We start from the raw sequence: 25,060 nt of genomic DNA on the forward strand, positions 1-25,060 counted from the left end.
CTCTCTCTCTCTCTGTGTGACTATCATAAATAAATAAAAATAAAAAAAAAAAAGAAATTACATGTGGGTAGTCAAGTCAGTGTCTTGACTGAGTGTAATAATGTTCTATTTTGATTCTAATAAATATGCCCTTATAATTCAGTTCATTGCAGTTTTATTGGTGATATTTTTACCAGTAAGGTTAAAAATCTTGTTTTAGTTATCATATTTCAGGGTAATACTTTTGAAAGTTCTCTTTTCAAGATGCAAAAGTTACTAAGACTTTTCTGAGCTATACTTTTTATCAGGAACTCTATATGACAACAGAAGTTCAGTGATCTCTACACCTCTCCTCCCTTGGTTAGAACTTTTTTTTTTTTTTTTTTTTTAAATTTTTATTTATTTATGATAGTCACAGAGAGAGAGAGGCGCAGAGACATAGGCAGAGGGAGAAGCAGGCTCCATGCACCGGGAGCCCGACGTGGGACTCGATCCTGGGTCTCCAGGATCACGCCCTGGGCCAAAGGCAGGCGCCAAACCGCTGCGCCACCCAGGGATCCCTTGGTTAGAACTTTTGTTTTTGTTTTTGAAAGAGTGTATGTGTGCACATGAGAGAGAGGAGGAGAGAGAGAGAAGCAGGAGCAGGGGGTGGGGAAGAGGGAGAGGGATAAGCATACTCCCCGCTGAGCAGGGAGTCCAATATGGGGCTTGATCCCAGGACCCTGAGATCATGACCTGAGCCCAAGGCAGATGCTTAACCAATGGAGCCACCAACAGGTACCCTGGTTGGAACTTTTGTAATTTGCTGTCCCAACTGTGACCCAGGAAAATAGTGTTGGGACAGAGCATTCACAACTGACTTGTCCACAGATTCTCTGTGGATAGAAGTGGCTACAGGGACCCTGGGAATGCTCAGTTCACCTTGGAGCTGGGTTTTCAGATATACATCCCCACTCACCTCCTGTGACCAGAAGGCACCTTTGCCCTAGATTGTGTTGAGTTGGGATTGACCAAAGTAAACTCATGGCAGCTGGTGACAGTATGTATGATGTTTGGACTCTGTGGTGTACCTGAGAACATGGATGTTTCACAGGTTCTCTGAATTGTGGGGAGGAATCAATCAATCATCATTAGGATTGATTGATTCCATCAGAATTTGGCCCATCTTTATCAGAACTCTGAGTTGGAAACATTTGGATTCTCAGCTTCCATAGTGTACTCGTAGAGTTCATTTCTCCTAGATACTTACAGACTTCTTCAGTTTCCTGTAGGCTTAAAGGCAGAGAACAGTTAAGAGGCCAAGGTTCATTTCCCTAACAACTATGATAACTAAGAGAGTTGAAAGTAGCCAAAAAGTTAATGTCGTTTAGGAACTTGGAGATAGTACAGGTTTAATGATTGATAAACCTGTGGGGTTTTAGAGGCTGTTCAGAGTTATGAAAATGATAGGAATTCCAGATAATGGAATATTGGAAGTGATTGGAACACTAACGTGGCATAATTCTAGTGAAGAGAATACTGGAAAGAAATTCCAAATAATATCCTGAGGTTTTGAAATATAATGAAGGGAAAGGGAGCATACATATCATGTATTTGATATGCATGTGGTTTCTGGGGCCAGCATTCTTCTTGTCCAGCATGCAGGAATTGGGCCAGATGATCTCTAAGTTACTGTCTAGGTCTGAGATTTTATGACAGTGGATACTTTTAACTAAATATGGTATCTTTTCTGGTGGTTGGGAAGTGATAGATTCACAGTTTTAGTCTGGCTAATGTTGCCTGCATCTAAGCTTTATAATGTCCTTTAAAATATCTCTGCTGTATTTTATTTTTATTTTATTGAAGTGTAGTTGACATACAATATTACTTGTTTCAGGTGTACAGCATTGTGATTCTACATTTATATACATTACAAAATGATCACCATGATAAACCTAGCTACCGTCCATTACCATACAAAGTTATTATAGTATTATTAACTATATTCTCTAAGCTGTACATTGCATCCTCGAGTCTTATTTATTTTATAACTGGAAGTTTATACCTTTTAATTCCCTTCCCCTATTTCACCTATCCCCACCCCTCTCCCCTCTGGCAATCACCAGATTGTTTTCTGTATTTATGGGTCTGTTTCTATTTGTTTCAGTTTTGGATTCCACGTATCTAGAGACCACATATGTCTCTCTCTCTCTGACTCATTTCACTTAATATTGTCTAGGTCCATCCATACTGTTGTAAATGGCAAGATTTCATTCTTTTTATGGCTGCATAATATTCCATATATATAATAATTAAAATGTTATGTATATATTATACTGAAAGGTACAGCATATAATATGTAATCATGTCATTTATTATTAATGTGTTATGTATTGTACACATACATACACACCTCCTCTTTATCCACTCATCTACTGATGGACACTTAGGTTACTTCCATATCTTGGCTATTGTAAATAACGTTCCACTTTCCCCACATCCTCGTCAACACCTGTTGTTTTCTGTGTTGTTGATTTTGGCCATTCTGACAGGTGTGAAGTGGTATCTCATTGTGGTTTTAATTTGTATTTCCCTAGTGATGAGTGATGTTGAGCATCTTTTCATGTGTCTGTTGGCCATCTGTATGATTTCAGAAACTGTGTATTCAGGTTCTCTGCCCATTTTTTAATTGGATTGTTTGGCTTTTTTTTTTGATATTGAGTTGTATGAATTCTTTATATAGTTTAGATATTAACTCATTATTAGGTTATGTGAGTTCTTTATATTTGAGATATTAACTCCTTATTGGTTATGTCATTTGCAAATATCTTCTCCCACTCAGGAAGTTGCCTTTTTATTTTGTTAATGGTTTCCTTCACTGTATAAAAGTATTTTAGTTTGATATAGTCCCATTTTGTTTATTTTTGCTTTTATTGCCCTTGCTTGAGGAGACAGATCCAAAAAAATGTTGCTCAGACCATTAGTCCAAGAGCTTTTTGCCTGTGTTTATTTTTCTAGCAGTTTGATGGTTTCTGCTAAGTCTTTAATCCATTTAAGTTTATTGTTGCATGCGGTGTAGAAAAGCAGTCCAGTTTCATTCTTTTGCATGCAGTTGCGTAGTTTTCCCAGCATCATTTATGGAAGAGATTCTCTCCCTGTTATATATTTCTGTCCCTGTCAAAGATTGACCATAGAAGTGTGGATTTATTTTTGGACTCTATATTCTGTTCTGTTGGTCTTTGTGTCTGTTTTTGTGCCCATTACCATACTGTTTTGATAACTATAGCTTTGTAGTATATTTTGAAGCTTGTGGATGGTGATGCCTCCAGCTTTGTTCTTGCTTCTTAAGATTTCTTTGGCTATTTTGGGGTCTTCTGTGGTTGCATACAAATTTTAAAATTATTTGCTCTAGATCTGTGAAGAAAGCTGTTGGTGTTTGGTACAGATAGCATCAAAATTGTAGATTGCTTTGGGTAATGTGGACATTTTTTTTAAAGAATTTATTTATTTATTTATTTATTTATTTATTTATTTATTTATTTATTTATTTATTTATTTATGGGGGGCGGGGGCAGAGACACAGGCAGAGGGAGAAGCAGGCTCCATGCAGGGAGTCCAACGTGGGACTCAATCCTGGGTCTCCAGGATCATACCCTGGGCTGCAGGTGGCACTAAACCGCTGTGCCACTGGGGCTGCCCTAATGTGGACATTTCAACAGTATTAATTATTCCAATTAATAAGCATGGTGTATCTTTCCATTTATTTGTATCATCTTTAATTGTTTTCATCCACGTTTATAGTTTTCGGAGAATGTGTTTTTCACCTCCTCGGTTAAATTTATTCTTAGGTATTTTATTCTTTTTGATACAATTATAAATGGAATTGTTTTCTTAATTTCTCTTTCTGATAATTTAGTATTAGAATATGGAAATGCAACAGATTTATGTATAATTAATTCAAGTGTATTATTTGTATCCTACAACTGTATTGAGTTCATTTATTACTACTAATAGGTTTTTGGTGGAGTTTTATGTTTTGACCTCATACTGTGTACATATTATTATTTTGTGTATCCTCTGATGAATTATTGTAGGTCTAGATGGTTTTACTTCTTTATTTTTTAACCTTCATACTAGCTGTGTGCTATATATATGTTTACCTTTACCATTGAGTTTTTTTCTTTTATAATTTTTAAATTTCTAGTTATGGCCTTTCCTTTCTGTTTAAAGAAATCCCTTTAGGGAGTAGTTGAGCATCTGCCTTCAGCTTGGGTTGTGATACCGGGGTCCTGGGATTGGGCCTGTATCAGGCTCCCCACTGGGAGCCTGCTTTTCCTCTGCCTGTGTCTCTGCCTCTGTCTCTCATGAATAAATAAATAAGATCTTTAAAAAAATAAATAAAGCCTTTTAACATTTCTTATAAAGCCAGTTTGGTGATGATAATCAACTCCTTTAGCTTTTGCTTGTCTGTGAAACTCCTTATCTTTCATTCTGAGTGATAACCTTGCTGGGTAGAGTATTCTTGATTCTAAGTTTTGGCCTTTTAGGATGTTGAGTATATTGTGCTCCTCCCTTCTGGCCTGTAAAGTTTCTGCTGAAAACTCATGTCAGTCTTAGGCGGGAGCTCCCTTGTACAAAACTAGTTGTTTATTTCCTGCTGCTTTTAAGATTCTCTAACTGTTGAAACTTTAATTATAATGTGTCTTGGTGTGGGTCTCTTTGGTTCATCTTACTTGGAACTTTCTGTGCCTCCTGGATCTAATATGTGTTTCTTCAGCAGGTTAGAGATGTTTTCAGCCATTATTTCTTCAAATGGGTTTTCTATCCATCTCTCTTTTTCTTCTCCTTCAGGGAGCCTTATGATGTGAATATTAGTGCACTTGATGCTGTCTCAGAGGTCCCTTAAACGATCCTCAGTTTTACATATTTTTCCTTTTTGCTGTTTGAGTTGGATGATTTCTGCTTTTTGCTGCTTGAGTTGGGTGATTTCCACTACCATGTCTTCCAGATTGCAATTCTGTTCTGCATCCTCTGATCTGCATTTGGTTCCTTGTAGTGTATTTTCCACCTTAGTTACCGTATTCTTCAGTTCTGGTTCCTTTTTATATTTTTATCTCTTTGTTGAAATTCTCACCGTGTTCATCCACTTTTCTCTTAAGTTCAGTGAGCATCTTCGTGACCATTACTCTGAATTCTTCATCTGGTAGATGGCTTAACTCTGTTTCATTCAGTTCTTTTTCTAAGGTTTTGTCATATTTTATTTAGAACATATTCCACTGTCCCCTCATTTTGCCTCTCTGTTGTTGTTGTTTTTTTTTTTAAGATTTTATTTATTTATTCATGAGACACCCAGAGAGAGAAAGAGAGGCAGAGACACAGGCAGAGGGAGAAGCAGACTCCATGCAGGGAGCCCGATCCCAGGTCTCTAGGATCATACTCTGGGCTGAAGGCAGGCACTAAACTGCTGAGCCACCCAGGGGTCCCTTACCTCTCTGTTTCTGTGTATTAGGTAGATGAGTTATGTCTCCTAGCCTTGAAGGAGTCACTGTATGCAGAAGGTGTCCTGTGGGACCGGGTAGCACAAACCACCCGGCTCACCCAAGCCAAGTGTTCCAGGGGTGACCCCTGTGTGGGCTGCCTGCACCCTGCTGTTGTGGCTGGATGGCAGTTGGTACACACCCCCTGTATGTGGGGTGGGCCTCTAGTATGGCTGGATGCAAGGTCGTGGCTGCGACTGTTGTAACCATCCTAGTGTGTGGAGCTAGATCCCCAGAGCAGGGGTTACTTGGGAGGGCCTTAGGTATTGGCCTGCGGGGGTGGGGGTGGGGATGTGGAGGGCTGGGTTTATGCTGAATTTTAGGTTTGTTTATTTATTTAATCTCTACACACAGTGTGGGCCTTGAACTCAATCTTGAGATCAAGAGTCATATGCTCTTCTGACTAAGCCAGACCCATGGTCCAATATGCTGAATTTTATTTTACATTTTTAAATTTAAAAAAAATTTTTTAAAGATTTTATTTATTTATTTGAGAGAGGGACTGCATGCATACACGAGAGAGAGCACAAGCAGGGGGAGGGGCCAAGGGAGAAGGAGAGGCCAACTCCCCACTGAGCAGGGAGCTTAATGCAGGGCTTGATCCCAGGACCCTGAGATCATGACCTGAGCCCAAGGCAGATGCTTAACCAACTGAACCACCCAGCTCAGCTGCCCCAATATGCCGAATTTTAAATGAAAATAATATTTACTAAGCTTTTTTCTAGAATTTTGTCAAGAAAAAATGTATTTACTATACCAGAACATATGCTTTATTTTTAAAAATAGGACAACTGATTGTCCTTTGCCTTAAAGTAACCTCCAAAAACCAGTGGCCTAAGTCATTCTCCCAGCCCCACACTTATTACTGGGTAGCCTTGGACATACTGTTACCTTCTTTGCCTGTCAGCTATGGCATTGACAGAATGGGGCAGATAATAGTGCCTGTTTCATAGGCATCACCATGATTAAATTATAGTTGACCCTTGGACAATGTGGGGGTTAGGGGCACTGATCCCCCCAGCCCTGTGCAGATCCACTTACAACTTTTGACTCCCCAGAAACTTAACTACCAATAACCAGCTGTTGAGCAGAAGCCTTATGGAAAACGTAAACAGTTGACGAGCACATATTTTGTATATGTATTATGTACTGTATTCTTACCAAAAAAAAAAAAAAAGTGAGCTAGAGAAAAAATGTTAAGGAAATCATAAGGAAGAGAAAATACATTTATAGGACTGGACTATAAAAAAAATCCATGTGTAAGTGGACTTGCACAATGGACCTGCACAATTCAGACTGTTGTTCAAGGGTCAACTGTATGTAAATACATATAAAGTTCTCAAAAGAGCTCCTTGCACAGAGTGATTAACAAATGGTCATCATTGACATCAACCTCTCCCCTCCCTCCTCTCTCTCTCTCCTGGAGATGCAGAGAGCTTTCCCATGTACCTAGCACGGTACCTCCTTTTCTAGGACAAGAGTTTATATGCATGCTCTGAATGTCAGTCACCCTATCAAGGAAATTGGCTTCACAGTGGTGGTCCTAATGCTCTCGCCTTACAAATGACTTGGGGCCTCTGATCATATGGAATTGATTAATTTAACCAGAGTCCAAAGTCTTGTATCCTGAATCTCTGAAATCTGAAATAGCTGAAATGAAAAGTAAGTTACTATGAAGCTGAGGACAAGTGATTCTAGCCTGCTTCCTTGCTGCAAATGTGTCCTTCTGAAACAGTAACAGCTTTTTAGCATTTTGTGTGTTGCCACTTTCATTAATGGTAGGTTTGAGGAGCTGCTAGTATACCTTATCAGTAAGTATTGATTATGTGGTAGAATTGTCTTCTTGTGGACCAGAGAAGTTTGATTATGATTCAGTTAATCAGCAGATTGAGCCATTTAGGTGTGGGAGTGTCAAGAGACAAAGGATTTTAGAACCTAAAAGAAGATAGAAGTTATTTGACCCCCTTTTCGGGTGGGAAAATGGAGGTGTGGGGGCTGGGTGACATGAAATGACATGGGAGGGGACAGGCTCACCTTTTCAAAGGCTCAGGCTGCTGGATGAGGTGGAGTATGGTGGAGGGAAGTTTGGTACAGAGGACTGCCATGCTTGTCCAGTTTGCTTCCCTGTGGATTCTTAGAGTTTTCTCAAATAAATGTGTTTAAAGATAGATTGGGAAGAAAAAAAGAGAGAAAGAATATTCTCTGACCCCTAGATGCTGAGAGAATATCCTCCCTATAAGGGATGGAAGGTAGAAGAAAAGGAGAGGAAAGCTGTGTCTCTGGAAGCCTGTGGGAACGCCTCTCGGAAGAGGACACATGAAGTCCCTATTCCCTGGTCATTACTGCTCTGTGGCCAGATCACCTGGTCCCCTGCCCTGCCTCTCACCACCCATGGAGTTGTGGCAGTTTGGGAAGTTGTCGCCTCCTGTATCTTGCCTCTTGGTCAGGCTGTTAGGGAGCCATGGAGAGGAAATCTAACTCCACAAGACCACCTAGCAAAGGGCAGAGTGTTTCCTTCGCAGTTGAAGGAAGAAGAGTCCTTTGAATGAAGCACCACTCAAACTGTTGGGGATTCGCTGGTGGTCCAAACAAGCCCCTGCCTCACTGAGGTTCTGTACTGTGGGAGAGAGGCATGCATCAAATGTTCTCACATGTGTGCATGTATGCACACATGTGCACACACACTCCATAGGTGGCAGATTGGGGTCTACCTGGGAAGGAAGGGAATGGGGCACTGGCAGGAGGTAGGGCAGAGGACCCAGGATGGTTGGTGAGGGTGGCCCTGGAAGAGGGTCTGTACTGTAACCTCTCCTATCTAGTGTTAAGTGACTCCTTGGACTGCCGCGAGGCAAAACCCCCACCCGGCGTTCCCATGTCTCTTTGTCCACCTGTCACATGGCACCTGCCAGAGTGCCTTCCATTTCAGATGATTAGTAAATAAAACATTTGTTGAATGAATGAATTTCTAGTCCTAACCTATTTTCACTTTTTTTTTTTCCTGAGTCAGTAAACATTTGGTGAATGGATATTTGGTTGGCAATCAGAAAATGCGGATTGATCATGGCTGTCTTTGATCATGGCTGTCTTTGGTTTATGGTTGATTGTCTATTTCAGGCTTTGCAATTGGTGACTCGTAAAGTTTTTGAGGAGGCATATCTTTCATAGTGTTTCAGCAAATTTCAATTTACTTTAAACTGATAGATTTCAGTGTCTTACAATGAAAAAAATCAATTCTTCCATCTTAGAGTACTTTTGTAAATTTACTGAATGATGTTGATATTTCTCCACTCGTTTTCTTAATTTTAACATTTGTATTATGAGATAATGTACATTTTTATAGAAACATTAAATATATAAGTGAAAAGCAAATACTTTAAATTTAATGTGTATTGATGTATTAATTTGATCATATTGAATCAATTCAAAGAACTTTATGTTGGAAAATGCCCTAAAGAGTTGGATGTAATCTGTGTTTAACAATAAAAGTCAAAAACAAAACAAAACAATAAAAGTCTTAAAATTGATTTTTTTTTTCCCTTAAGAGCCAAATACATGAACCACGCTTCGATTCTGATTTATGGTCATCAGAACTAAATTTTAGATTCAATAGATATTTTGCAGTTTATCATTCTGTTAAACTGGGTTATGTCCACTTAGAAAATTCACAACTGGTTGACCCATGAGGAGCGTGCTGCCCGTGTGGCCTCCACTTGGAGAGACGCCTCCATGTGTCGTGTAGAGCTCCCTTCTGCTAACACCCCCACCCCCACCCCCACCACCGCTTTGTGTTTGCCTGTTTCTCTCCTGCTGTCCTCTCCTGTCCTGTCCATAGTCCACCTTTCTTCTCTTTGTTGCCCTTCTACCCTGTTCCTTCATTCAGATTCAGCTTCCTTCAGGGGAGACCCTTCTTTCCTCTGACCACTCTCTGGCCTCTTTCCCTCTGTGGTTTCATGGAATTGCATCGAAGAGGGTCTCCCTTCCGTGTCAGGATGGGTGGGGGAGGCTGCCTTTTGCCTCTCTCTTTTCTCCTTGGTTTGTCCTGGGCCTAACATTTGCTGAAACCCTGATCCACACTGGGCTTAGGGAGGCTGCCACGGGGCTGCTTTGTGGAGGAATCTCTCAGGTGGTGTTGAAAGCACCAAAGAGCTCTTGCTTCTGTGAGAAGGAGTCACAGTTCCCAAACGTATAATTGCATCCACCCACATAGTTCAGATTTGAGGTCTGTGACGGATTTTATCCTTGTAGAAGTAAGAGAAATGAAACCATCACTAGAGTTGGGTGTAACTACCCACAGCTAGTTAACCCTGCTGCCCCTTTTAATACACACTTAGGAAGTAAAAGCCAAATACAATCTTAGTCATATTTTAGTTGGAAAATTTTAATTGCATGCTATTATGTTTTTTTATCAGAATAAACCAGATACAACTTCTAAATGCTGTATTTTGCTCCTCCTGATACTATAAAGCGATTAATAAGTCACTGAACTACCATATATATTTTTGAAATTAACAATTATATATTATAGCAGGCTATAAATTGTTTAAAATACTGTATTTAAAAGTCATTTTTATGAACTGAGGCACTCACTTATTTAAATGCCTCCTTGAAGGTGATTATTAAATGTGTTCAACTTGATTTTCTCATAAACGTCTGTGTAGGTAGAGGTGAGTGTTCTTTAAAAAAGTAAAGATCTGATTTTTATGTGTTTAGTGTTTGTCTTAGAGGCCATTTGCATGTTCTAATCCTTTTTTTTTTTCTTCTTAGAGGATTTTGAATCTTTCCTCAGGTTGAATACGTTCCTTCTGAGAATTATTTTAGGAAATGCCTCTCTCTCTGTATGTGGGAGCATTTATCTTTGGTTTATTTTAAAAATGCTTTCTGTTAGATGTTAAAAAGAAAACAAACTTGAAGTCAAATGCATTTCGTTTGCGTGCAGAGCGGTTGCAAAGCTGTTTCCCATACTAGATGTTTCTGAATTAGGAATTCACATAATAACGAAGTCTGCTTATTTTGGTTCTCCACAAAGGTTTGTTGTATGAGCTTAAAATAAGGCTGCAGCTGATCCGTATAACACATATTAACTGTTGATTTAGTTTAAGCGCACGTCTGTATCTCTCATTTCTGATCAACCCCAACAATCGGCATGCCGTGCAGCAGCCATCTTCCTTTATACTTTATTAAATCTCTGTCAATTATAAATATCAAGGTTCTACATTAATGTCAAGATAGTGCATCAAAAATTCATGGAATATGTGACTTTTTCCAAGGGTATTTAATACTTAATGCATTTGTGTCATTTTTCTTTCCAGAGATATTGACAGGTTTTATTAAGTGTTTGTTAGGGAGATTTCATTTTATCAAGGGACTATAAAGAGAAGCTGCGTGCTAAATCAATTTTTTAAAGCCAGAATATTGTTCATTTTTTCATCTTCAAACTCTTGTAATCCATAGGTTTTATTTAAATTTCCTCTCAGTTTATTTTTGTTTTATGTGAGTGATAGTTCAAGACAGAACTTTAATAAGGATCAAATATGCTGACTGTAGTGGTTTTTAATTTCCTTAAGCATCGCTACCAGACCCATGCAATATGGTAAATTCTTCAAAATGTCATACTTACATATTTAGCAATATTACTTCTTTTTATTGAAGCCAAACAAATGATTTTAGATATTAATCTTTCCCAAACACAGTGATTATTTTGTACTAGATACAATATTACTGTGTCTCATCTGGAATACCTCCTTTTGGCAGAAAAGGGAACGGAAGAGGACTTCGCTGGGTTACCCCTTGCATAAGGAAATGAGAATCTTCTTTTAAGAGTTAGCTCTTTAGGGCTTCAGGTCTGATGACAAGCTTCACCAACTGTTTATTTCTCCAACTTCAAATATTTATAATGTTCAAAAATCTGCAGAAAATCTGTGGCTAGCTTCTAACCCTATCTTCATGGGGGTGAGAGGTGAGGAGGGAGGTGGTGCTTTGTCGGACCCCAGACTTGCCCCTCTGGCGCCCCCCCCCCCCCCCCGCCCAGAAGACCCCATCAAGGCTATCTTTCTGACACTGGTGGATGGCCCTCCTCACCCATCCCAGGTGTATCCATTTCTCAGAAATGAGTCACAAAGAGGAAGCTTTCTGTTTTACTTTTTTATTTTTAAAGCATAAGTTAGGAATGTCGTCTCTTGGAGAAGACAGGCCACAATGAACAAAACCTTTATTGGATTTTGCTTTGTAAGGTGAGGAATGTTTAGTTATCCTGCCTTTAAAGAATGACTTTAAGGACTTTTCATTGAAGAATATTTGAGGAAGTTTCAAATAATTTCGGATTAATATTACAATTTTTGCAAGATGTATTTTTGAACCTTAACTTGGTCTTCAACAAAGGAAAAAGGCTTGATGTCAAAAAAATATATATCATTCTGTCCAGAGCTTCAGGAGTGTTTGAAAGAGGTATTTTTCTTGTTCTTGTTCATTTTCTCAGGGTATGTGAAAACCATTCTTTTCAAAACTAAATGTTTTTTACTTGCAAATCATTTTCGATATCTGCATCTTTCAAAATCCGTGTAAAACCATCGTGTGATACTTTTAAGAGAGAGGGTACGTGTGTTTTTTTTGTTTGTTTTGGGAAGCCAAATTTTGCTTCAGTAGAGCTGAAACAGTAACTATTCTAGATAAACCCGCATTTGGAACTCTGCGGCTCGAACCTGTTCTACCGTGAGGCCAGTAGGTGGCGATAGTGCCACGGTGCTGAGAGCCCTGCTGAAATGGAAGGTATTTGCCTTTTTCCATAGTGTCAAATTAAATTTTGCTTCAGTGTAACTGTTAAGTGCATGTGTTCTGTGGCAGAATAGCTTCTTATACCAGAATTATGTACAGTGGGCACACCCAAAATTTTAAGCATATAAGAACAACTATTTCTAACAGTTTATACAAATATTACATAACCCTACAGCCAAAATAATTGTCACAATTAATCTGAAGAAAGCATTTGTGTGTGTGTTTTTCTTCCGGGGCTGTCTCTGCAACTTCATCAGGACTGTGAGCATGGACTTCTGTTTTCAGTAAGGTACATAAATAGGAAGGGAAACATTTTGGAGTTAATTTTCCATCTTTTTGGTCCTTGGGGAAGTTGCCTTGTTTGAGCAGAATCTATAGCTGTTTGAGGGTCCTGCAGTGTTGGAAGATCCTGCTCCAGTCGCTTTGACATTTAGCATTCCGGTTTTGAAAATTTCACCCTTTTCTTATTCAGGAAGTCAGACTTTTTTTTTTTTTTTTTTTTTTTTGGCAGAGAGGGAGGGTCAAATTCTTAATACCAGTGGGATCTAGTGTTGAAATTTACCAACTTTCAAAATACCGCAGTTTAAATGAATTAAGGCATTTTAAAATAGCAAAAACAGCAATGCTTCCCACCTCCCAGAGTTTGAAAAGCAATGGCTTAGGCACCATCCTATCCGGTCCACGGTGGGGGGATGTGAGGTGTCACTGTATTATCAGTGAGAGGGTTTTCGGCAGCCAAGGTCCTTGCTATGGTGCTGCTTTTCTTTTTTCTTTTCTTTTCTTTTCTTTTCTTTTCTTTTCTTTTTTTCTTTTCTTTTTAAGATTTTGTTTATTCATCAGAGAGATAGAGAGACAGAGAGAGAGAGAGAGAGAGAGGGAGAGAGAGAGAGACAGAGACACAGGCAGAGGGAGAATAAGGCTCCAAGCAGGGAGCCTGACGTGGGACTTGATCCTGGGTCTACAGGATCACACCCCGGGCTGCAGGCGGCGCTAAACCGCCACACGGGCTGCCCCACTATGGCACTACTTACTGGCACTTTGGTTATGGGCTCATGGGGGGGGACGGTTCTCATCTGCTAAATTTGTACTTTTATAAGAAAAGACCTGAACACTATTGTGGTTAAGTTTCATAATGGTAAATGAAAAGCGTCTTTACGACTCATAGAACATGGCCATGCTTTTCATTCATTACAAAGGAGGGGGAAAGAAGTTTCATTCTCTGGGATTCTCACACCTTCTCTAAGGTTGACCAAAACATGGGAATTTTTTTTTTTTTTTTTAAACAGAGATAGAAAATCCCAATCTGCCCCCAGCAGGTAGAAAATTCCTGTGGGCAAAATGTCCTTTTGTATATTGACTTGAAACATACCTTCTTTAATTTCATTTTTGTTACTGCAGCATTTCAAAATTGCACACATATAATTTTATATTTTGACTTTTCTTCCAAAGGGTTAAACCTGGGCTAAGAATTAGAGGGGAAAGCAGGCACCTGGGAGCTAACACCCAATTGGCAGCCTTTTGTAATATATAATTTGCCTAAAATTGCGCACTGAGCACAAGCTTTTGTTTTCTAATTGATTTACGGTTTGAGCCACTTTTACCTCATCCCCTACTGTCCTGCGCGCGGTGCCAGCGAGTACATTACAGGGAGCGATGATAAATGGCCGTGCACTTGTGATGCTAATGCGTCAGGAGTACAAACTGCGGGCTGCACGGAGCTCCGTGCATTAACAGCGGTGCGGTGCGGAGCCCGGACAGCGAGGTGTCACTGCGTCTCAGAGATGGCCGTTTGCTCATCGGGCCACTCACTGTTGTCTGTGTGTCAGACCAGAATTGAAACTGAAGATTAAAATTACGCTGTTACAGCTTTTCATTTCTCATCAGAGACAAAGTTTTTGAGCCCTCGAAAGGTCTAAGGTGGGGGTCGTTGTGATGTTAGAATAGGAAAGGTGTAAAACCTTCTTGTAAGTGTGAAAGTGTGGACATCTTCACCAAGTGTTCTTTGGTCCAGGGGGGAAAAATGTAGTCTGATTTAAATAGGCCAATCTCTATTTTATCTTTGTCTTATTTGTAAAATGTATGATTTCACAAAACTATTTTTCTTGATTTTCTGTACTTGAGCCACGTTTGCCACGTATATGATTCATTTGCACATAAGTTGATTTACATCCAAATGATTTAAGTCGGAGATAAATGAAAGAACCTTCAATTTATTAGAGTGCCTTTAATTGTTCCTTCTATCGATAGAAGGCGAGATTTGAAATGTATTCTTGAGGGATGTGCAGCACGTTGTGGGGAGAAGAATTCGAGGAAGGCCAGGGCAGACCCCTACTTGGGAGGCTCCTGGCTTCTGTTTGCACCAGATTCTCAGAGCGTGGGTGTGCCCACCTTTCGTAAAGTCAGTCCACCTTAAATTTTATTTTTGCGTGGTGTCTGTGGGTTCTGGTATCGAAATATGAAGAAGCAGATTTATGGCGGCTGCTGGGCACAACAAATTAAGTTGACAGTGATGTATGAGAGCATAATAGCATGATGATCCCTCAGTAGCGCGGCTGGACGCCTCCTGCTTCATTTGGCTCTTGTTAGGATCTGTTAGGAAGCTAAATAATGAAATTCTGCTGACTGATTTCTGTTTTCCCTTTTTCTCTTTTCACGTCTGCTTTCTGAAACTTCTAATTCCCAGACCCATCCTCATGCCAACAAACTGCCCTTGAAGGATGCTTTCACTTATGAGGACTACAGGTTGGTGTGGGGAGTGTGTGTGTGTGTGTGTGTGTGTGTGTGGCGGGGTGGGGGATGGATGTGTGTGTGTTTGCATCTTTGGTGTGTGTTGGGTATTGTGTGGCTTGGGGGTGGTTTCTGAGTGATTTGGGGATCTTGGAAGTGGGAAGTACTTCAGTAAGAAGTGACCTGCTGTGACCAGTTAAAGCCCCCAAACAGGTAGTTTGGCGGAAGTTATAATGGACAGCTGGGGTAAGGATCAGCATTTTAATAACCACACCAAAATTTCCTGCACCCTGTGGTGGTGGGGGATTAGCCGAGGTGGCCAGGTGATAGTGGAGATTCATGTGCAGTGGTCATGAGAATTTTTTCCCCTTTTTAAATAGATTATTTTAGTGTAAAGTGGGGACTTTTAAAAAAAATTAAATTCAATTAATTAACATATAGAGTATTATTAGTTTCAGAGGTAGAGTTCATTGATTCATCTGTTGCATACAACACCCAGGGCTCATCACATCATGTGCCCTCCTTGACGTCCATCACCCAGTTACCCCATCCCTCCACCTGCTTCCCCTCCAGCAACCCTCAGTTTGTTTCCTATGATTGAGTCTCTTATAGTTTGTCTCCCTCTCTGATTTCGTCTTGTTTTATTTTTTCCCTCCCTCCGTGCTCCTCTGTTTTCTTAAATTCCACATATGAATGAAATCATGTGATAATTTTTTTTAAACAAAAAGGTGTAATTGCACACCGTAATAAAAAATAGCATGCCATATTTTGTCTAGTTCTTAGAGGGTTTCTGGTCAGAAAGGAGTTATGTTGTTTGCCATTCACTGAGGCTTCAAACAGGTGCAGAGTCAGCATTTGGGTAGAAGAAGGTGGTGTGGGCTGGGGGGGGGGGCAGGGGTCCTGGCTGCTGTGAAGACTGGAGGCCTGGAGATCTGTGTCCCCAGTCCTCCTTCCAGACCCTCCCCCCTTAATCCTCACCCCTGGATTTTCTCGGTCTCCTTTTCCCTTCTAGTTCCCCCTTCCTCCCTTCAGTCCTAGATTTAATTTTAAATGCTGAGGAAGAAGGCCAACCATCACCCGTGGTACTTTGGATAAGGTTTTGAAAATTGGTGAGAAGTCAGACAAACTGTAGTTTCTGCACTGGGCTCTGAAATGTGCCTCCTGTAATTCACCTCTTTTCTGATTGTTACAGGTGGGCAGTCTCTTCTGTTATGACTCGACAAAACCAAATTCCCACGGAGGATGGTTCCCGGGTGACCCTGGCGCTAATTCCTTTATGGGACATGTGCAATCACACCAATGGCCTGGTAACGACCCCCTCTGTGTTGTGTTTAATCCAGGGAGCTGTGATGAATAAGCTTTAAAGTGGACATTCCACCTACAAATCATGCCCCCTCCCTGCTCCCTCCAAAGGGAGCAAACAGAACCAAGCCGAGCCACCCCTCCGACCTCCCACAATTAGAAGCTGCTGTTTTTCTGTCTCTGCGTTTGCTTAATCCTAAAGACCAGGAACTTGAATCTTATTCCACTTTCAAAAACCACAGTGAACTGCATTTATTTGCTAAGCCATAATTCCAGCCTAAACATTCATTTTCTTATCTTATTGAACCACAGACTAAACCAAAGTTTCTTTTTTCTTCCTCTCCTTAAAATACTGATTTATTGAAGAAAAAAACACAACTTTTCTTCCTTCTTGTTTTCTCTTTTCATGTTCTTTGTTTTCTTTCTTTGCCGACTACATTCCCAGTGATGCATGTTCTCTGATTGCTTCCTCTCCCCTCTGCCTTTACCTGACACGCTGCCACATCCTTTGCCTGCTTATTAACCTGCTTTTATTCAGCGAAAGTTTCCCGGGTGCTGGGGCAGGAGGAGGTACACTGGGGTGGTTGGCTCCTGGCCTTGCGTGTGGGGTTGACATCTCTGGTGTGGGAAGCGCCGGGTGGGAGACAGTAAGAAAATGCGGAAATTTTATGAGGATTGTTAATTACGACGTGTGAGAGGAAGCCGAGAGGAAGCCGCGGAAGCCGGCTCCCTGTTCCATTGCGTTGCAGCAGCGGGGGTTGATGTCTCTCTGAGCAAGAGGTGGTTGTCTGAGCAAGATTTCCTGATATCTGTATACAGAAATATGACCAACGTCAGAATATTTTGAATTTTTAAGCATTATACTGGGATACCGGCTTGTTTATTTTTTGGTTCATCTTTTCTCAACATCAGCTCTCTTTGTTATTATTACCTGTCCTATAAACAGGTTTTTTAAATGCTGTAAATGAGTATTTCCCATCTGACCCCACAAAATGGCCAGAACACACGTAACACATGCCAAACACTTGAAGATAGAATACCGTAGTGCTAATTTGGGAGAGTCTAGCAACAAGTATACTCTTAACTTGTAGAGAATGAAGAGTTCCCCTCTTAAATTATATTTCTGCCTTAATTTAGATATGCTTAAGTTAATTAGCCATAGTAAAGAACAGTGTTTCATTTATTTTCATTCTTTTTTTTTTCTTTCAGAGCTATCTTAACACTGATTATAAGATTGAGGTTCTCATATTTTTTCAGAAATCTTTTAATATTTGACTCTAGTATTTTTCTTTTTGTTTCACTTCATTAGATCATTGGTTCTCAAACTTGATTGATCATTAGAGTTTATTTTTATTTCTAAAATTTAAGAAGTCCATACTTTATTGTAAATAAACAAAAGCAGTTATATAGATGCCTCCGTAGGAATAAAATATGGAGGTTCCCTTCCCCACCAGCATCTTGCCAGCACCCAGCCCTACCAGCGGCCTGAGTCCCCCTGTTCAACACTTTCCAGGTACATGGTTAATGGTTTTGTGCGAATCTCTCCCTCATTTGTGTGCATTTGCACCCTCAGACCCTCACTTACACACTGGTTTTTGTGTTGCTTTCATGTAAATGGGATTAAATTATTTAATTTTTTTCTTCTAAGAGTAAAAAACAAAAAGTTAATCTCAAAAATAATGCATCAGTGACAACCACGAATGCTATATTTTCTCTAACGCTGTTGGTAAAGTCCGTATCCAACCACAGAGCTGGCGAAGCATCGCTAGCCTTTAGAAGGTTTCTACAGGATGGTGGTGCTTTTTCTTACCGTTGTGGTTTTCCCTGAAATCTTAACTCCACGCCTTGGTTGAACCATTTTCCATTGTAACATAAGACTTCAGGGAAATTGCGTCTGGTAGAATTTGAGAGTCTATTTTAACACAATGAAGTTAATCACAAATATCACGTGTATTAACACTTAATCTCTTTTTAAAAATAAGGTCCTTGAAATTAAGGCTTGGCTTTTCAGACTGTTGGTATTCTGTTTTGTGTGTGTCTATCCTGACAGTCATCGTCTGTCTGTTCTATCACTGAGGGAGTAGGTAGGAATCTGTAACCCGGCAACGCTGTGTGCTTCTGACAAAAACCTGGTTATGGGAGTAGAGATGGGAGGGCCGAGCCTGTGGCAGTGATTCCAAGCCAGGAGCGGCAGAGAAATAGGGAGGAACATAAAAGGATGGGTTGGTACCTCGGCCAGAGATGGTGGCACGTGTGAGCCCATTTCCTTAGCCACTTGGAGAAACAGATTTAGGCAAGTTTATGGACATCGTATTAAACTGTAAGAAATGACATATCTTCAAATTCTGAGTGACTGGTTCAGAATTAAGGTAAATAGCAGTTTTCCTTTCTTGAGATGGTTCGGTTTGTGCAGAGGAAGACACTGCCAGGTGAATTATTGGGCACCGTGTCCATTCCAGTAGGTAAAGCATGTTGGAGTGACCAGCCCTTGTATTTGAGTATGTGACTCTCCCAGTTGGGACAGAGGGGCCTTTGGAAATTCAAGCAGAACTGAGAGAGGCTCTTTTTCAGGGTCTTTCTGGTAGAATATTGAAACATCTAAATCATGTAGATTTCCATGAGGCTTCCAGTCTAAAAATGAAATCCCAGTTTTTTATAAGTAGCAGGCAAGGCTCCCTACTCAACCTGTCCCCAGTATACTCCCAGCACACACAGGTCTGAGCCCCTGTCCTGTGCCTCATCAGATACCAGCACATGTCCACCTCAGGGCCTTTGCTCGGGCTGTTCTTGCTGCTTGAAACACTTGCTCCTCCAATGTCTGCAAGACCACTCACAGACTTCCTCAAGGAAGGCTGCCCTCAGTGCCCCATATAACATCACCACACCTCCCCTTCCATGAGTCTCCCTTTCTGGCCCATTGTGTGTCTCCCATGTGTCTACCTACTTATTTTTGTTTATTGTTGGCCCTTCCCTGTCCCTCCTGCTTCCCTGACTGCCCTCCTGCTGTCTGATGCTCCTGCCATGTCCCATATAAACACACCGTGGAGTGGCAGACTTTCAGGGCTGTGAGTTCATGAGCAGTTCCTATTGCATACCTTATTATCATGTTTTGGGGTCAGAAAAGTGGTTTTGACATTGGGCAAGAACTTCACAGAGCTGATCTTATCAAGTGTTGAAACTGTTACTTGAGCAAAGATGTGCCAGATTCCTGGCTACATTAATTTGTTGTTGCTTTTGTGTCTCTCTTGGCTATGCAAAGCAGAAGCAAGAAGGATTTCTAGGTATACGGTTACTAAACCATTAGTTCTGGGGATACTGGGTTTAAGGGTGATCATCACATGGCCTCCCCATCCTAAAAATGCCATTTCCCGGACTCAGAAGTAATTTTTTGGGTTCAAGCTTTTGATACCTTTATTATTACCAAGTAGCACTTGCAGAAGTCTGGAATGTTGATTCTCCAGGACAAAATAAGGAGGTCAAAATAATTAATGAAAAGCTTCAGACAATCTAAGAGATGGGGGGGCTGCTCTGAGAGACAGACTTTTTTTTTTTTAACTTTTTATTTATTCATTCATTCGAGACACACAGAGAGAGGCAGAGACATAGGCAGAGGGAGAAGTAGGCTCCCTGTGGGGAGCCTGATGTGGGACTTGATCCCAGGACTGGGATCACACCCTAAGCCAAAGGCAGACGCTCAACCACTGAGCCACCCAGGTGCCCCCTGCACATCTGTGTTCATAAGGATAAAAGCCATGCCTCCCCTTCTGTGAACCTCCTTTCCTTTTTTTCCTGTAGGTAGAGTGCAGGGCTACCAAAAGGTTTTAAACAGGAGGTTGACAGTGTAGTGTCACTAGGATGCAGGAAGGGCAGAACTGGACTTTGAAGCCATTTGGAAGGTTTTTGCAAATGGTAAGGACCTATGGCCATGTAGGGTAATGACAAGGAAGGAAGGAACCCAAAGGATAATTTTGGAGTTCATGTACTGACCAGTAGTGGCACCAGGAATATCTTTGGGCCTGTGTGTAAAGACATGGACTTGGCTTGGCCCCCAGGACAGGAGAGACTGGGGAGTGACACAGGTTTCTGGTATAGGGAGCAGGTTTGGGGTACTTACTTGTAAGAGGCTTACAGATGCTTACAACATAGCACTAGGTGGAAAGTGGATAGGCTACAGATGAGTTATATTTCCCTTTGCTTATCCAAAAGTTTCAGTTTCTCTAATTTCAGGGTAATGTACATTATCTAGAAAGAGGCTCTCCTTTTTCCCTTATTCTTTATCCAGTGGAAGACACACTTTAGTTTCCTGGTGGCCAAATATGGGAGAAAATGGTATTTGCGAGTCAACTAGAGTTGTTCAGGATTTCCTGTGGGGCTTGCTTTGTGAGAAATGACTATGCTTGCTTGAGGTCAGTGAATGACAATCTATACACTATATTTTCCTAAGAGTAAGGTCCTACATGTGAGGTATGGAATCTTATATAAGAATCTCTTGGTATAAACAGGATTAATGAAAATAACCAAGTAGTTCTGTGTCAGTCTTTACTGAAAGCATGCAGAGTGCGGTACCTTTGGGTATCTTTTATCTTCTAATTGCTGAAAAAGACCCTCACGAGCGAGGGGACCAGAGACCTAGGTGCTCACAGTTGCCACCCTCTCCCCCACCTAGATCACCACCGGCTACAACCTGGAAGATGACCGCTGTGAGTGTGTCGCCCTGCGGGACTTCCGGGCGGGAGAGCAGGTAGGCGGTGTGTTGTGCACTGGCACCCGGAAGGTGGGCCAGCCAGTGGGCACGGGTTAATATTGTGTTGATCAGTTTGAGAAGGTATTTAACTCAGGCAGAAAAAAACAGTATTTAGGACTGTTTGGGGAATACATCCTGAGACCTAAAGCTGTAAGAAACATACTGTGCTTTGAGTCCACAAAGAAAAAAGATTCAAATGCACTGACTTCCACAGTTTACCTAATATTTGTGATAGTGTCATTTGAAGATAAACTTTATGACAGTAGGACACATTTTTCAGTTGCATAAGCTGCATCGTTGTATTTCTTTTTCTGTTGATTAGAACCTTGTTTATAGAGAAGCTGTTTATTTAAATGGTAGAAACAGGGGAGTCAGGAACATGGATCTTTTATTTCACTTTAATCTGTGAAGTTTTATTTTGTGACCTGGGTGGGGGCAGGCTTTTCAGTAGGTGTGAAAATGTGCATCTTTGAATGCCTGCTTTCCCCCTGTCAGTCTTATGACCAAGCAGTTAATCCCAAAAAGCAGAACTGACGTGGCACCATTGACATTCCAACTGAGACAGAACGAACAATAGTACTCTAACAAAGCGCTGATCGGCTCTTCCCGCAGAAGAGTTATAAACCCTCCTACTAGGTGCAGAATTGCCACAGGATCTGGACATGAGTTTCTGACAGACATTGTCTGAGATCTTGTTCCAGAAGAGACTCTTGTATTAGAAGGAGAGGGGGGATGCTCACAAATTGTTAGGTGCAGCCGTAGTGTACTAGCCTGACTGGCCTGGGGACTGGGAAGAGACAGTGAGTGCTGAGGCCAGGGCTCCTCTGGGAAGCAGTCAGGCCCACGCGGTGGCGGGAACAGATGCCCTTCGTCACGTGTGTCAGACATTCCGGGGGGTGGGGTAAGGGATGGCAAGGTCTTGCATCTTGCTGGGACTTCAGGAGAAGTGCGTAGTCACTGTAGAGCTGTTGTGTATCTCTATTTGAAAGGCCAGTTGAATGTAGGGGGACTGATCCTTTGCCCTGCTCTGTATTGAGAATGATGTTAAATTTCTTTTATATCCCTTTATTTTTTTCTTTACTGCATCTCAGATTTACATTTTTTATGGCACTCGGTCAAATGCAGAGTTTGTGATCCACAGTGGTTTTTTCTTTGACAATAATTCACACGACAGAGTGAAAATAAAGCTGGGAGTGAGTAAGAGTGACCGGCTATACGCCATGAAAGCCGAGGTCCTGGCCCGCGCCGGCATCCCCACGTACGTACAGAAGCGCTCACCTCTTTCCTGTGTTCCTTGAAATATTTCCAGTTGCATAGTGTTCAGTTGGTGTGTTAACAACACCTTCTCTGGAGTGGCTTGTCTTCATGTCTTCATCCCTGCTACACGGCATGTTTAAACTGAGGTGCATGGAGACTTAGCGCTTTCAGATAAACATCATTGTATCGTTGGGAGCACTCACAGTCCGTTCCAGGGGACACAGCCTGAACTCCTCATTAAGTTAAATAAATACTGTGGATCATTAGTGTCTTTCACCTTGAAAAGGTTAATGACCCGGATCAATTTGTTTCATTTAATTCTTTGCCACCATTAGTTTCTGTAATGAAGTCACGATCCCCAGCGATTTCAAGAATTTCTGGTTAAATTCTTTAAGATTTTCTTGCATTTGAGGTGCAAAATGATAAAGAAGACAAGAATTATGATTTATTAGTTCTCCAGGGAGTGGAGGAACCATTCTTAATGAAAATGGATTATCCAGACCGGTTTTTATTGAACTTGTCAATATTTGATTAATGATTAAAATGTGAACTCAACATAAATTATTGTTAACATTTTTTAAGAAGCACGGGCACACTTCATTCTCTTAGTGTGTCGTCTGTACCCTGAGATTAAGGCTTTTAGACTCCGGGTAGCTGGCAGGGGCAGTAACCGCCATCCTCTGCAGCAGGGCCTCCTTCTACACTTACTAGGCATTGAAAGCAGCACTTTCATGGTTCGGGCGAGGGTTTGGGATGAGTCCTGCGGGTCAGAGCCCCTTAAGGATGACCCACCTTGCAGAGTGTCGAGGGAAGGGATGTCCCTTGCCGGGAGAAGGTGCCCAAGCTGGGTGATTAATGCTATTGCTACTTTTGTCAGTTCCAGTGTCTTTGCGCTGCATTATACTGACCCACCGGTCTCTGCCCAGCTCCTGGCTTTTCTCCGTGTCTTCTGCATGACCGAAGGTAAATGATAGGGAAGAGATGTTGACTTGTTAAAAAATTTGTGAAGTATAAATCATAGGGAATCCAGATTAAAGATAAAAGGGTTTAAAACTTAGAGCACTTTTGGGGGGAAGTGAGATGGCACCATTGGAGAAAGAAGTCCGTCTGTTTTACCTTGGAGGTGTTCTATTAAGTCCTTAATATGTTGTCAATATTCATTTGTAATAAACAACTAATGCTCTACCACATTGGAAGAAAACTTAAAACCTCTGGGACCATCTGACTGCATGAAAATTCTGCGTTGGTAGGGGGCAGCTTTTGATGTGCTCACTCCCCAGACAGCCTTATCTCTCTCCCAGTGCACTGACATCCGTGAGTGCCCCCTGATGTCATGTGGTCAGCGTGGCATACGTGAGCCGCAGGACTTGCCTGGGTAACCAGCTCTGCATTCCAAATCCGAAACTCCTGGCAAGCTTTTTAATGTCAGGCCTCCTGTTAGACTCATTAACGCTGCAAACAGAATCTGTTTACATCACAAAATGTTCTTGTCTGCAGCCTCTTATTTCAGGTACAGAAAGAGTTAAGTGTATGTGTTTAGCATCTAGTTTCATCTTTGCTTATGACAAGACATTTGGGGTTTCTTATCCTGAGAGATTTGACCTGTCGTGGTTTTGTTTTTGTTTTTTGTCTGAAAATGTACTTCCCCAAATCCCAGTATCCTGCGGTTTCACTTCTACTGTTTTTTTTTTTTTTGTTTTGTTTTTTTGTTTTTAGTTTTCATTTAAATTCCAATTAGTTAACAAACGTACAGTGTAATATTAGTGTCAGGGGTACAACAGAGTGATTCCCATATATCCCCCCTGCCGATCACAAGTGCACTCTGTCCTCATCACCTGTTTTCCCCATCTCCCCCCGCAACACCCCCGCCCCATGACTGTGAGTGTGTTCTCTATATTTAAGAGTCTGTTTCTTGGTTTGTCTTTTCTGTCTTGTTTCCCTTTTGCACATTTGTCTTGTCTCTTAAATTCCACATATGAGTGAAATCATATGGTACCTGTCTTTCTCTGACTGATTTAATTGCTTTAGCATTATACTCTCGCTCCATCCACATCATCATAAATGGCAAGATTTCATTCTTTTTGATGACTGAGTACTATTCCATTGTGTGTGTATGTCAGTTAATGGACATCTGGGCTCTTATCATAATTTGGATATTGCAGATAATCCTGCTGTATGTATACATCAAGGTGCCTGTATCCCTTTAAACTAGTATTTTTGTTTCTTTTGAGTAAATACCTAGTAGTGCAATTGCTGGGTCATAGGGTAGCTCTATTTTTAACTTCTTGAGGAACCTCCATGCTGTTTTCCAGAGTGGCTGCAGCAGTTTACATTCCCACCAACTATATGAAGGTTCCCCTTTCTCTGCATCCTTGCTGACCCTTGTCGTTTTTTTTTTTGTTGTTGTTGTTGATTTTAGCCATTCTGACAGGTGTGAGGTGATACCTTATTGTGGTTTTGATTTGTATTTCCTTGATGATTGGTGATGTGTTGAGCATCTTTTCTTGTGTGTGTTGGCCATCTATATGTCTTCTTTGGAAAAAATGTCTCTTCATGTCTTCTACCCATTTTTAGTTGGATTATTTGTTTTTTGGGTGTTGACTTTTATAAGTTCTTTATGTATTTTGGATACTAACTCTTTATCAGATATGTCATTTGCAAATATCTTCTCCCATTCCATAGGTTGCCTTTTAGTTTTGTTGACTGTTTCCTTTGCTGTGCAGAAGTGTTTTATTGTGATGAAGTCCCAGTAGTTCATTTTTAC

General features: G+C 41.0%; 1 protein-coding gene across 1 annotated transcript in view; it reads left to right on the plus strand.

Moving 5' to 3' along the window:
• SETD3 (SET domain containing 3, actin histidine methyltransferase) overlaps positions 1 to 25,060 on the plus strand; it is an 80,450-nt gene that overhangs the window by 48,648 nt on the left and 6,742 nt on the right. Inside the window, exons 7-11 of the mRNA XM_055304248.1 lie at positions 14,950 to 15,008; positions 16,186 to 16,300; positions 20,962 to 21,036; positions 22,131 to 22,297; positions 23,174 to 23,259. Of these exons, the coding sequence (XP_055160223.1) occupies positions 14,950 to 15,008; positions 16,186 to 16,300; positions 20,962 to 21,036; positions 22,131 to 22,297; positions 23,174 to 23,259 (502 nt within the window). The remainder of the gene's footprint in view (positions 1 to 14,949; positions 15,009 to 16,185; positions 16,301 to 20,961; positions 21,037 to 22,130; positions 22,298 to 23,173; positions 23,260 to 25,060) is intronic.

This window comes from Nyctereutes procyonoides, unplaced genomic scaffold, assembly GCF_905146905.1.
Source record: "Nyctereutes procyonoides isolate TBG_1078 unplaced genomic scaffold, NYPRO_anot_genome, whole genome shotgun sequence".
NCBI classification, from domain to species: Eukaryota; Metazoa; Chordata; class Mammalia; order Carnivora; family Canidae; genus Nyctereutes; species Nyctereutes procyonoides.